At 33.3% G+C, this 14,536-nt stretch overlaps 1 protein-coding gene across 1 annotated transcript in view; it reads right to left on the reverse strand.

Annotated features, from left to right (window-relative positions):
* The window catches only part of LOC129221723 (substance-K receptor-like), a 32,522-nt gene extending 28,439 nt beyond the window's left edge, over positions 1–4,083 (reverse strand). Inside the window, exon 1 of the mRNA XM_054856189.1 lies at positions 3,742–4,083. Coding sequence (XP_054712164.1) covers positions 3,742–3,942 — 201 coding nt within the window. The 5' untranslated portion in view covers positions 3,943–4,083. The remainder of the gene's footprint in view (positions 1–3,741) is intronic.
* Between the last annotated feature and the right edge of the window lie 10,453 nt (positions 4,084–14,536).

Below are 14,536 nucleotides of genomic sequence, written 5' to 3' on the forward strand. Positions count from 1 at the left end.
CATCCAGACATCCTCCGGACAGAGAGACTTTCAGCTTTATTATTAGTAAAGATTACTGCAGTTTTGAGGTGCTAATCGTATGCAACATGCAGTGTTCCCAAGACTTTTTTACATCGTGAAAATATTTTCAGATATGGGGCTCATCGCAATGAGTTCGATACTCCGGTTTTAAACCGTAAAATAAGAGGAAAAACTAAAACAATCCCTAGTAAAATATAACATCGGCTTTGATAATTTCTTGAATATTTTAAATAGATATTTACCGCCATGAGCCTCTGAACTTGCTACAAATGTTCATGCTTTTGAACTTTTCACCTTTCCAGACCCTCGAAAGATGTAAATGGTTTGTGTAATGCTCCCTTCCCCTCCAAACAAAAATAATTTAAAAAAAAAAACTGAAAAGAATATAAAAAAGGGGGAGAAGCGCCCTTTTCAAAAAGTGGAAAAACAATAGCCGTGTTTTGATTCAGTAAATATCATAAAAATCAAATCAGCAAGAATGGTGTCAGTTTTTTTTTTTTTTTTTTTTTTTGTCGCGTTGTGTGATTAATGACAAGACGTTTTCCTAGAAGCTAAACACTTAAATATTTATAAAAAATATGAAAAGATCAATACTGTTTTTACAAGAAGTTATAAAAAAAAATCTGTTTACATTTATTCCGAAAACATTTCAACTATGGTTAATCTGTTTTACTTGAAGTTGGTACTTGTACTCGTAGTATAATTTTTCATCTAGGTTCCTGCAATACCATGCAGGCCAACATGTGGTGACCACATGTAACAAAAGTATGTTGTTTTGGAAACGAAACAATCATGCGTCACGTTTAAAACACAAACAAGACGCTGCGTTTCTATTACCATAGGAACATAACTATTTTCACGTGGCGTATCAGTTTACGAGCAAATGATTTTGAAGTTCTGGGCTAGATAAAACTTTCTAAATACAACTAAAAAGTTCTCCAGAATTATCTAATTTGTAAAAGCAAAAATTGGAGATGGGAAAATTTTCGTCTTGTTTGTATAGAAAACAGTAGTTTTTAAAAATTTTTGTATTAGTCATATTTTATCGCTTAGTAGATTTTTTAAGAAAAGAAAATAACATTATCTTATGATAAAATCTTTTTTCCCCCGAGAAATAAAACGCATTTACGAAGAGAAAACCAAAAATTAAGAATTTCCTTCACAAGAATTTTTACTTAGGTTAGTTAAAAAATATTTTTGTAAGCACGTTAGACGAGTACTAAAATGATATTCGTTCACATTCGGTAAAGATATCAAAAGTATTTGCAATGACCTGGATGTAAAATACAGGGATGAAAGTTGCAACAATTCTCAATCTTTCATTTTAAGGAAGCGTCAAATTCAGTTTTAAATGAATAAAAAGATTGAATACGGAACCTGATACTTAAGGAGAAAAAAAAAGACGTCCACGAAAATTGAAAATATACAAGGTGTCTGAAAAGTCTTTGACACATTAAAAAAAAAAAAAAAAGGAAGACCGAAAGAAAGAGAAAAAGAAAAAGACTCTAAGGGAGTGATGATATAAATGAAAACTCGAACAATTACGTGTGTATTTTTTGAGTCGCCAGGAAATATTTTACAGTGCAGGAAATACTTTTAACTGAAGTAGTTTTTTATTCGTTATTATTCTAGTCCGGGAGCCAGGTACAAATTTGGTCAATCAGTTCCTCTAGAACGATAATTGGTGAGAGGCATCAGGGAATGGTATCAAAACGCCTTGTGGAAGTCAGCTGCGTTTCCGTAGGTGGAATGGGCGGCGGCGGTAGCCTCCAAATCATGTAAAAAAATTGAAAATTGAATCATTTCCTCCAGACTGAAACTTTGTCAAATTATAGTTAAGACAATATCTCGAAGGAAAATACAAAGTCAGCTGAAGGTCGAACATGTAAGAAAAAATAAAAAAATTCAATGATTTCCTCTCAGTTAAGAATTTGCCTGGTGACTGCTTATATGCAACTATGAATAAATACACAAGTCAGCTGGCTGTACACTGGTGGAAAAATTGTCAGCTGGTACACTGAAAGTTGAATCGATTATTTCAGCAAGGGCGTAAGTCCAATGGATTCCCGTATGACTTACGCCCTTCCTGAAATAATCGATTCAGTTTTGACGCGGGAGTTAAGCGGGAGCATCTATTGCCTTCTAGAATGCCCCAGCTGACGAGTTTTTCCTCGACTTACTGCCAGCTGATTTTATTTATTAGTTAGAGAAGTATATTAACAATCAGCTTACAAATTTTCATCTAGGAGGAAGTGACATAAGCCAAACTATTTTCGTTACTTCTAAAGATTGAAGTAACACATGCTAGCATAGTATACAATAGTGGTATCTAACCTACTGCCTGCGAGTCACATTCGTCCCGTGAATGGATTTAATCCGGCCAGCGGGAAGCTTACAAATCAAATGACCGGCATTTAGTTGATTATATATTTTCTTTTTGCATTTTTTAGAGAAAACTAAGCCTAAAAAATCTCAAAAACCGCACTGTTAATCGCTTAAATAAGAAAATTTCGTGGGTGTACGGCAAGGAGCAGGGGTACCACTCTGCAAACATATAATTTTGAATGCTTAGTAATTGCAATATTTCCTCTCAAAAGGTGTTATTGACGGCGAGTGTAAAAAAGTATGAGTCACAAAACCCTGCGTTTCATATCTCGGTGAATATTGGTCGTACTAATTTCAAACTTTTTGTGTTGGAATCATATTTTAATGGAGATTATTTCCCTAAATATAAGTTAGGGGACCTAGGGCCCGTATAAAAATTTAAATTTTGTATTTTTTTACCCATTTTTATTTTTACTTTTAATTTTTAATACCTTAACTTTGCTCCTGATTTTAAACATTTTGGCAATTGAAAGCATGCATCTAGGACTAACGGTTGTGAAAATAGAGGTTTTGCAGGTTAAAACAGAACACCCTGTATATGTACGTTATATGTCATTATATGAAATTTTTTGAAGCTTGAGGGTATTCGCAATGTGTCTAAAAAAGGTTTGAGAGTATACGGTGTATATGGAGTATACCCTACGGGAACACCACTGGTGCCACCTTTGAACTCAGCTTTGAAGTTTTTTTTTAGGATGTCATAAAATATTCGTGAACCTATGAAGCATTATTGTACAAACGGTATGTTCATGCGACAATTTGTGGCTTTTCTATGTATTTCAAGGTCACACACTGTATATCGACAAATAGAAAAAATACGATGATTGCCTGATACATAAATAGGTAATGGTCAGACCTGTCATTTTAAATTTTTCCACTGGGTGGGGGGGGGGGGCATAGGATTTGTACTTAATGCAAATTTTATCGGAAAGCAACAAAAATCACGGCAATTTTTATGAACAAACATGAATTTTTTGAAGCTAAGGAGGGAATTGATTCCCCAAAATGACGGTCCTGGTAATGAGTAGTAGTTTTCTCTTTGATATGACTGTATGAAACAAATAGAATAAAAAGAAAATTTGCCTGACATTTCCCCAGATTTCTCTGATTGTATATAATTTTCTAATTTATATTGTATTCCGTCTCATTTCCGTCTGAAAGTTTTTTTTTTTTTTTTTTTTTAACGGGAAAAAGTCAAATGACGGAAAACGTTCACACCCGTCTTGATCCCTCTCTCTCATACACACGGACATAAAATTTCCATTTCCTAATAAATACTGGAATCCATTGTTTTTATCCCAAAATAACGCGGGAAGGGAAGACAATGTCTCTTACCTTTATTTTCCAAATGACAGCGATAATCGAAACGTTGCCCAGAATACCAAAAATCATGATCGGAAGCAAAGCTAACGTTTTTAGGGCAATCTCGTAGGTGGGAAGCCGAATCCATAGGTTGGTATGGTTGGAAAAATCCCAGATACTGATATTGAATTCCGAGCCTTGAGTATCATCCACAAAACGCATCAGCAAAGCCATTCGTCTTAAAAACCTTATAATCTAAATCCATGAAGAAATCGAAATTATTGGCGCCGTCAAATAGATGCAAATGTTTCAAAAGAACGGCGGTTATTTTGTTAAATGCATCAACCGAAGAATTAACATATTGGACTTCCAGAATACGCCAAGCATGGTAACAAACTCTTTTCGTCATTGTGACATAAGGCCAATGCAAGATAACGACTTTTTATCAGGCATGTGATAACTAAAATTATCACTTTCTACTTTGCAGCTCGAATTAAGATTTCTAGAAGATATTTCAATTTTCATAACACTCCATAGTCTCTGAAATTATTGTAAGCGAATTTGAACTTTAATTCCATACCTAAGGAATTTTATGCTCATTTTATCCTGAAATATTAACGATCGCAGTTTTAGTTAAAAATTCACACGTAGACAATAAATAAATAACTCGGAGAAGAAACAGAAACTTTCAACTTTGATTATCTGTTTGAAATATTAAACGCTTTGCCATCAAAATGATGACATACATTGCTGGGGAAAATCAAATTCTCACGTAACAGCATAAAAACATGTCAAAAGATAGGCTCCATGTTTGGAAGATCAAAATTTGTTAAAATTGTCCAGCTCTCCTCCAGTAGCAATCATATAAAACAAACTCATGGTCATCATCACCATCGACTCATGTAGTCTTATTTTGATAGAAAAGTTGAAGGCATTTCATATAATTTGAAAATTATGTCCATTTAATAATAATACTTATTAAAAGACAGTATGAACTTGTAGAATCCCAATCTTCAATGTTTTTAAAATTCTAATGCGTTTATCTCAAGCATTTTTTTTTTTCACACCAAAGGGTTTTTTCCGGTTTTTTTTTTTTTTTTTTTTTTTTTTTTTTTTTTTTTTTAGAGAAGGAGCAAAGGAGTCTCATGTGACTGCTTGGTTTTATTAGTCTATTTCTCTAAAAAAAAAAAACTGTTATTAAAGATAATACAGATAAATCACACACCCGTGTACTAACGGAAAGAGTCGTATCGTGAAAACGGGCTACTTAGGTCCGTATTTTGGAATTTTTTTCATCTTTTCCCTACAAACCTATTATTATTCCTATTTTATTCTTTTTTTTACAAGTCTATAGTACTTTTAATTTAATTTTTTGAAACGCTATCACTTTGTTTCAAAGTATTATTATCCATTTTAATTGTTTTTTTTTTTTTTTTATCTGAGCCAATGTTACTCAGTTAGGGTTACTTTGGCCCAAGGTAGTTATCCTTAAGTAAAACTCCTGTATAACTAAATGGAGTCAAAGAAAAACTTCTGTTCGTATGAAAATCTATTTCTATGAAAGAAAAACACATTTTATGTAAGATTTGAACCCCATATATTTGTTTTAAGAAAAGTTGTTATTGCTTTTTAATATGTATGTAGTCATTATCATACAAATTGCCGACAGAGAACAGTCATCTTGTTCATTAGTTTGGGAGGATGAATAATTTTATGAATAGAACACCATTTGTAAAACAAAAGATCCTTAATTGTCGGTCACTTCCAAAACTTGCTGGTGCGTTCCATGCACTCAACAATAACTCCTACTTCTCTCTCATCAACACACAACATCATCACATACATATCTCTAGACCTTAGCTCATTCAATTCTACAAGAGCGAAATTCTCTAAACTTTAAAGCAAACTTCCCCAAATTTGTATGAAGTAGATGTAACAAGGACTGCTTCTACTGGATAAACTACAACTTCCAATTCCTCTTCATCTTCATTCAAAACCATGTCACTGTGGTTTGATGAACTTGGGCTGTAATCACTCTCCTTGTGTTTTTCTTGAATTTTTTCTGTTCCGAGTTTTACTTTTTCTTTTCTATTCCAAATTCTTCTGGCGGATTTTTTCAAGTCTTTATGCTGTTCCAAAGTAGGCAGTAATTTTTAGGTAAGGCTATCAGTGTGGTGATATGTTGTTTTATCGTAAACGAAATATGATCATAATCCCAACCCTAATATTGATCCACAACAAAATAGCAGCTGGCAGCTTAACGGCACTTTTGCGGGTAACAGGACAGTGATCTGTCACTCAGCAAGGCTGCCACACAGAGGACTTCCTCTTCTACATCACTATCTTCTTTCACCTGTTCAATCCCTTGATGTGTCATAAATCGAGCATATCTGGGCATGCACGGTCCAAAGTGATGCTCTCTCGAGCATCACTTTGGACCGTGAGTTGGACGACCTGTATGATTTTGATCAAGACTCCTTTAGAGTAAATGTGGAACGAAGTGACGTAATGATATCGTATGATACATTTAAGCCTCAACTCTTGCTGGTATCGCAACGTGCATAAATGCTAGAAATGCCCAACGGCGTACTAAAACCTCCATTCATTTTAGATTTTTTGAGTAATAAACGATCATTTTGCAATACTTTTCTTACATTAATGTTGTCCTTGCGAGGGTAAAATTTCGTTTCATTCTGACTACTTCTTTTGGTGCGTCTATTATTTTGTAATAGATCCACCTATGAACTCTACGGGCCCTTTAGTTGCGGGATGATTGTAAGACCAACCAGCAGTATGTAAGGATACACTAACTCGTAATTTCCTGTTTGTTGCAACTGTTTTCATTGTTATCGTCTTTTCATTCACAAGCGTCTTTTGGAAAATTGAATTTCTCGGTTTTGGATTATGTACAGGCTAATTCGGAAGTGAGCGCACCGCTTTTTATTACAACTACTATTCCTTTTTTTTTTTTTTTTTTGACCATGGAGGATTTTTTTTTTTTTTTTTGTAATTTGGTACGTGCTGGTAACAAATGTTACCGAAGACACTGTTGTGTTAGAACAGGATGGAGCACCAGCGCACTTCGAAGTTCACCTGATGTTTGCTCCGATCTCCAAGAAGTCCCGATCATACGAGACCCCAGCTCTCTAGGGTTTCATAAACCGACTAGCAAGAAACACTCGATATCATACAACGCAGGAAATACGAGCAGCTGTAGTCTACAGCTGGATTCAGACAATCATTTTGGACACATTTGAATGACTACTGCTACTGCATGATGGGGAAGAGTGATTAACGAAAAAAAAGTTAAAGAACTGAGGCTTGTCGGGTTTTTTTCTCTTTGAATAGTAATTTCTTTTCAAGAGTTTAAGTGAAAGTTAAAAGTGTTTCGAGTATAAAGGATTGAAAAATTGAAATAATTAAAAAAAGGGAGAGATATATATAGAAGAATTCAACCAGTATTCAGAATTTAGTACCGATTTCAAATCCAACTTTTGATTCTGTTAAGGCTTCGCGATCTATTTCACTGCCTTCTAGACTAGGAAAACCAATACATTGGTAAAGTGACGTCACTGCAGAAGGCGATCTGATCGTAAAGGGCAATTGGGATTTTCCGACGAATTTAGTGTTACTTTAGGAAAATTTCAATACAAGAAGCTAATTTTTTTCCCCTTTTCAAAATATAGTACGGTGATATGTATTATAAAGTTTTTTTCCCCTTTTTGTTCCTTTAATAGGAGTTTTGATAATGATTAAAATAATGTGCATTTGAAAATACGTATTTCGAATTTCAACCATCATTTTATTTTTAGATTAACAATAATCTTGAAACAATAACTTTCAGCTGCTGGTCAATAATTACTATTTAAACATATGAACCTTAATTTTTACATTCGCAATAAGTTTTTTATAAAATTCAAAACTCCAGTTAAGTATCAATTGGAATTTTAAAAAATAAATTTCAGAGAGTATTTGAGGCAGTGAGAAGCAAACAGATGCAAGTGGACTGTTTTAAGTTTCGAGTAAAACGCGTTTAAAGATCAGATCTTAGGTAGGCTCTCATTGAATTTTTTTTTTCGAAATCATGTTGTACGGCAGCACCTACCAGGGCTACTAGTACAATCTCTTGGCCCAAGACAGTGGAGAGGTTCATCTACCATCTGTACTGGTTATCTCCAAATTTTCAATTTTGCCACTTGTATCCCTTTGCTTTTCACTAACTAATTTGTAGAAATTTCAATGGTGAAGTTTGTCTTAATATATAAATTAAAAATCTTCAGTTAGTGACTTTTTCCTAAGGCAGATCAAACCTATAAAACCCAAATTATTATTTGAACTATTAATTACTTCATAACAAATATTGTTCAATTTAGTTTTATAAAAGTTATGTATGATACAATTTAACAAATAAGTTAAAAGTGAATTATGCCTTGAAAATTTCAGAACTTGTGTGTATAATTGAAAAAACTGATTTAAATAAGCACACCAATTTCAAAGAGAAAACATTTATTATAATTGCACATATTTATTTACATAGCTATAAATAAATACATAATATCATTTTCGAGTAAAGCTGGAATTAAAAATCGTTCAATTGCTGAGCAATATAACATGTTTAACGTAACAATATAAAAATTATGGAATTATAGAAAAATAGCAAGAATCAAGGTGCTTCCTCACACATTCAGAAATAAGAATTTATGCAATCGAAGTTTGATCTTGAGTTCTTAAATTTTGAGAAAAAATAATTTTTGATATGACAAAAGTATCATAGCAATTCTGACAACATTTTAAATAGTTGTATTTTTTTTTTTTAATGGAGCAAAGGATGAAAATCATTTTTGATCCTGAACAAACTTTTTAAAAATTAAATTCCTGTAAACTTTGCTTTGAGGGGCGTGACAAAATTATCAGATCTTGTACGACAATGTTTCAACGAGTTTAAAAAAATTTTTCTAAAAGAATAGAAGAGGGAATAAAACTATTTTTGGTTCGGAAAGAATCTGAAAAACTGTTAAGTTATAATTCTAGCGATACAAAACACTCCAATTATTTCACGAAAGTTAAACATTCCTTTGATATATTTGTTTTGATAATTTATTAATTCACATTACTTTAATTTTTAACAATTTTCTTAAAATATTTCAGTGATTTCTTTACCTCTCCATCAAGAGAAAATGTAAAATTCTATGAGATCACATAACTCATAACACATTTAAGAACTTGGGTTTAGAAACAAAAGCACAATAAGAGAAAAAAATTTTACTATTGATTTTTTTTTTTTTTTTTTGCTTTCGCTTTATCGACTCTTTTGGGAAGGCTTTCTGTTCTACAATATTTTCAGTTTTACTTTTCTTTGTAGCATTTTTCTGTTTTATGAGGGAATCATTTTTGTTTTTTCAGTAGTTTTTTAGTAGTGTGTTGGTAGAGGCTCTTAATATCATTGTCATGACTTTTAAGAGTTATGTTGTTTGCAGCTATATAATAGCATGTCTTTACTGTAGAGAACATTGTGTCTCTAGCAGAGTTGTATTTCGTTGATTTGACATTCTGAAAATTTTTTCCTCATAATCACTTAATAATTTCTGAACAATTATATAATCATACACAACTATATTTACAACATCCACAGTTGGATATTTAAGGATATAAAATATATCATATACATACATAGTGAAATAATAACATTTTATCTAGAGAAAATAATAGTTTGAACCAACATTTTGTTCACCTGATTTTTGCGCAATACTTTATTTTAATTACCATATCAACTGATATTTTTAATGGAATTAAAAAAAATCATTTTTTAATTAGCAGGAAAAAAAAAATTTGAAATTTAATTGCTGCAATTTATAAAAAAAAAATGATGATAATGCGTAATTTTGCAGTAACTGCACTAATCCTTCTATTATTTTTATGTAATTTTATTTTTTTGCTGTTTGTTTAATACTTACTAAAATGTTGGTAATTTTTTTTCTAAACCAAATAGCATGCAAGTATGAAACTATGAAACAATTCCATTTCCTTACAGGGTTCCCACTCTTGCAACAGATTAAAAAATAGGGCCTTTATACAGTGGCTCTCAAAAGTGTTTATACACCTTAAAATTTTGTAGTAAAACAAAAATTAATTCGAAACTGAATTCGACTATGAAGTCTAAAATTTTTCATGTCATTCCTATGCCATTCTAAATAAAATGTAATAATATTTTTTTTTCATAATATTGCCTGATTTTATTTTTGAAATTTGTCAAAAAACAAAGAGACAGAAAAAAAAAAGCCAAAAAAGTCATCATACACTGAAATATTTTCATATAAATTTGTGGTTAAAATTTTCATGTGTCGTTTCTTTATTATTTTTGCATTGTGTTGACATTGTAACGTCATTTGGCTTTAATTTTTTGTTTATTTATTCCCTAATATTCTGCTTATTATTTTAAATGTCATTCGTAAAAAAACAACAAACACCATTCGAAATTTGATTTCCCCTCCCCCCTCATAGTAGCGGTAAATTGGTGTGAAATGTCTCTAAATCAGTTAATTTATACCATTCTATTGTGAAGTGCTTGATAAAAGGCTTTAAAAAGAAGAATCGGATCAAAATCGAGGTAAGAAAAAGTCAACCAGCAATCGGTTTATTTTATAACAATACTCATGTTGAGAAAGCAGAGAAAATTTTCAAGTTCAGCTCTTAAATGTTCACGATTACTATCTATAACTTGTAAATCATCAGCACACCACAATGATAATTAATGAATCAGTTAATTACTCTTTACATGAGTTCTTATGTAGCATGAAATTACTTATTTACTTTGAACAATAGTGACAAAAACTTTAAAAACTGCTGCAGAATATTTTTTAACTCCTGAGATGGAAAGCATTCAAAGAATATGCCACGCCAAAAACAAAAATCATTGTTTTGAGCTACAGAATAAAACAAAGGCTTTATTAAAATCCATGTACTTAATTTAATAATCCACATGATTTAAAATTAAAATACTTCAAATAAGAGATTGAAAAAATACTTATATGTATGTATGTATATATATATATATATATATATAAGGTAGGTGCGGGTATTAAGGCCTGTCGGGTAATAAGGCCTAAACAGCGAAAATATAATTTAAAATGGTTGTAGCCGCTTAAAAACGCTATCGTAGATAGTTTACACTCCCAGATGGCTCCTCAAACTGGTCGCAACGTCATGCTCAGTTGTTTTGACCAGCGAGCCCAGATTCATTTTCACGGAACGCTTGTAAGACACGAATAATAAAAAATCGTCAGATTGAAATGTAAGTAATTTTTGTAACATCATACTTTTATGCATAGTTTTGCGCTACAGTTATCTATCTTGAATGCTTCTATCGATATTTCATGTCTGAGTGAAATAATATGATCGAATTATTGTACTTTTTTGTATTTTTTTAAATTTGACGTCAGCGGCTAATAAGGCCTACGAAAGTTGACCGTAGGCCATATTATACTCCTTTTTTTGTAGCGTAGTTTTTCAGCTGTGCATCTTATTTTGAACCTTTCTCAACATGGTATGAGTATATTCAGTAAATTACCGCCCATTAGCCAGGGCTAAAGCAGAAATACGTGAAATACACCGCCAGCTCAGTCAATTTCCAGCCGAGGACTGCAGTTTCGTGCTTATTAGCTAATAAGCATGAAACTGCAGTCCTCGGCTGGAAATTGACTGAGCTGGCGGTGTATTTCACGTATGGTATGAGTGTTTATCAATAATTGCGGCTGTTTACGACTTGGTTCATTCTTATTTTAATGCCTACATCACGATGCCTCCCAAACGAGCACTGTGGTCTAATATTGACTTAGTGTCGGCTATCCAAGCAGTAAGAAGAGGTATGCTGAGCTCATATAAAGCAGCTGTGAGGTATAATGTTCCCAGGAGAACCATTAGAAACCATCTCCAGACCGGAAGTTTGAAAAAAACACTTGGTAGAAAATCTATTCTCAGTGATGACCAGGAAGCTGATCTTGTCATCAGAATTTTGAGGTTTGCTGAAGTAGGGTTGCCTGTGACACCACATATTCTCCGACGCTTGGTTTATAAATTTTGTGAGCTTAATAACATAAAGCATAATTTTAATAAACTTGCTAAAGTTGCTGGTAAAGATTGGATTAAAGCATTTATGAAAAGACACCCGGAAATATCTAGACGAAAAACTCAATTTATGAACACGGCCAGAGCTCAAAAGCCAAACAAATTCATCGTTAATGATCACTTTAACAGACTGAATGAAATTTATGATAATCTGGACTTGAGAAGTCATCCTGAAAGAATATACAACATGGATGAGAAAGGCTGCCGTCTCACAATTCACCACCAGCAGACTGTTTTGGCAAAGAAGGGGACTAAAAGAGTGCATTTAGTCTTCGGAACACGCCGAAAGTGTCACAATAGCTGGAAGTGTAAATGCACTTGGTACTGCTATACCACCAATGATAATATTTAAAGGCAACGGTTGAAGGCAGAATTATATGACAATTTGCCACCGGGTTCTTTGGTAGAAAAATCTACAAAGGGTTATATGACTAATGAACTTTTTAAAGAATTTCTAAAGCACCTATCTAGATTTAAAAGTGCAGGAAAGTCCCTTTTAATATTTGATGGAGCGGCTTGTCACCTAGACTTAACAATCGTTGAAGTCGCCGATTATACTGTTTACCTTCAAACACCACTCATGAACTCCAACCTCTTGATAAAGCCGTCTATCAATCATTTGAACACCACTAGGATGCAGAAGTTTTATCATTTATGGAACAAAACCCAGACAAAAAGCTCACCAAGGCAAATGTCTGGTCTAAATGCATGACACATAGTAACATTACAAGCGACTTTAAAGCCACTGGTTTGTATCCATTGAATCCACAGGCTATTTCAGAAACAGCTTTTGCTCCGTCTGTATTAACAGAAATTCCAGCTCCCGAAGCTGACAAATTTCAAGAAAAAAATTTGCAACCTCGCACCTCCCTCATGCCAATAATCCCAAGGCCTTCCCCATCGACAGCACAAGATGGAATAATTAATAGTACCCCAAATAAACCTCCTGGAACGACGTACGGCATGGTTTACGGTTCTAGTTCGGACGATGAAGAGGACAATGTACCACTAGCTCAACTGAAAAAAAAAAGCATTTCAGGAGCTTATGCGTACTCCAGTGAAAAATACTGAAAAAACATCAATTTTAAGAAGAAAATCTATTAATTATCGAGGAAATAAAGTCACCAAAGAACTGTTTGAAGAATATAGAAAATAGAAAAAAGCAAAAAATGACGTCAACGCTCAAAGAAAGACGACAAAAAAAAAAAACGATGCTAATTGATACTGTCACGTTTGTGAGGAGGATAAAATGATTGACATGAGGCCCTGTTCAAAATGCAACAGGTGGTATCATGAGCAATGCGTCGGTTTACAGCCGGTGACGAAGATATTTTTGAGTGCCCTGACGGCTGTTAATTTTTTTTTTTTTTTGTTATTTTGAAGATTTTCAGCATGAGTAATGCTTAAGGATATTACAAATGATCTCAATTACCAATGTTAATAGCTTATTTTGATTATTTACGAGAGTTAAAATATTAGGCCTTATTACCCTACCGTAGTATAATAAGGCCTAATTGCAAGGTTTTTTTTAATAATTAAATTTATGTTTGTTTTCGGCAAGAAAGTCCGTTTTTTGTTATTTTCGTGTAGCAATTGAATGGTACTTTAATTAAATTTGCAATTTGCTGATTCGGATCCTTTTCTTTCCATTTTATTCCAAATCTCCCTTAGGTAGGCCTTATTACCCGCACCTACCTTATACCAAAACAATCTAATTCAGAGGAGACCATGTGTTAATTCAAACTACGTTCAGGCATGTCGTACACTTAGTCTGCACCTGTTAATGTCCGGCTGACCACAGAAAAAGAGGCGAGAAGGGGGAAAACTTTATTGCCTTTTAGTATGACGTCACAGTGTAACTAGTTTTCCAGCCTAATGGCCTTGATAGTCAAGATGGCGGTGGCTATTTTCAGTAGTTATTTGGCCCTCAATGGTACTTTTTTCCTTGTTTAAAAGAAAGGTTGTAATATCAAGCCGGTTAAATCATTATTACAAAAAACTTAAATTGTAAAAAAAATAGAAGGTAATGATGGATTCACTAATTGATAAATTTGTTTAATATTTGAACATAACTAGGAGCATTTGTGGGTTCTCCCCCAAAAATATTGTTCTAAAAACGCAATTTGTGTCTCTTTGGTGGTATAAGAGGCAAGAGAGAAGAGATGTTCTGAGGCCCTTCTCCAGATTGTTTTTTAAATTGAAGCCTTAACAACCCTTACTGTTGGTCATTTTTGGTTCTCAAGAACCAAACTGACACGAAGGAAAGGGCTGGTATTCAGGAACTCTCCCCAGTCACTTTTCCCTATTGTAGCTCCAAAATACGATTCAAGAGGCTCTTCAATGATGGTTAGAAAAAGGGACTTTGAGGGCTTTTCTCCAGAAGATTTCGGAAATGAAGTCCTAAAATGCAATTGTAGATCATCTTTGATGACATTAGGAAAAGACAGGTTTCAGAACGCTTTCCCTAAAAAGGTTTCGATATTAAAATTCCAAGAATTCAGCTTTAGACAATTTTTGATAAAATTGAAATGCAAAGAAAAAGGACTTCAAGATTAAACTCCTAAAACTTTTCAAAATTGAAATCCACTAAAATTGAACGGAAGTAATATTTTGTCCCCGTCTACAAGGGTGCGATCAACCCAATTGCCCCCCCCCCATATGGATTTGCCACTGTTAGTGACTCAAGAGTATCTCCACAAAACAT

The sequence above is a fragment of the Uloborus diversus genome, chromosome 1, assembly GCF_026930045.1.
Source record: "Uloborus diversus isolate 005 chromosome 1, Udiv.v.3.1, whole genome shotgun sequence".
NCBI classification, from domain to species: Eukaryota; Metazoa; Arthropoda; class Arachnida; order Araneae; family Uloboridae; genus Uloborus; species Uloborus diversus.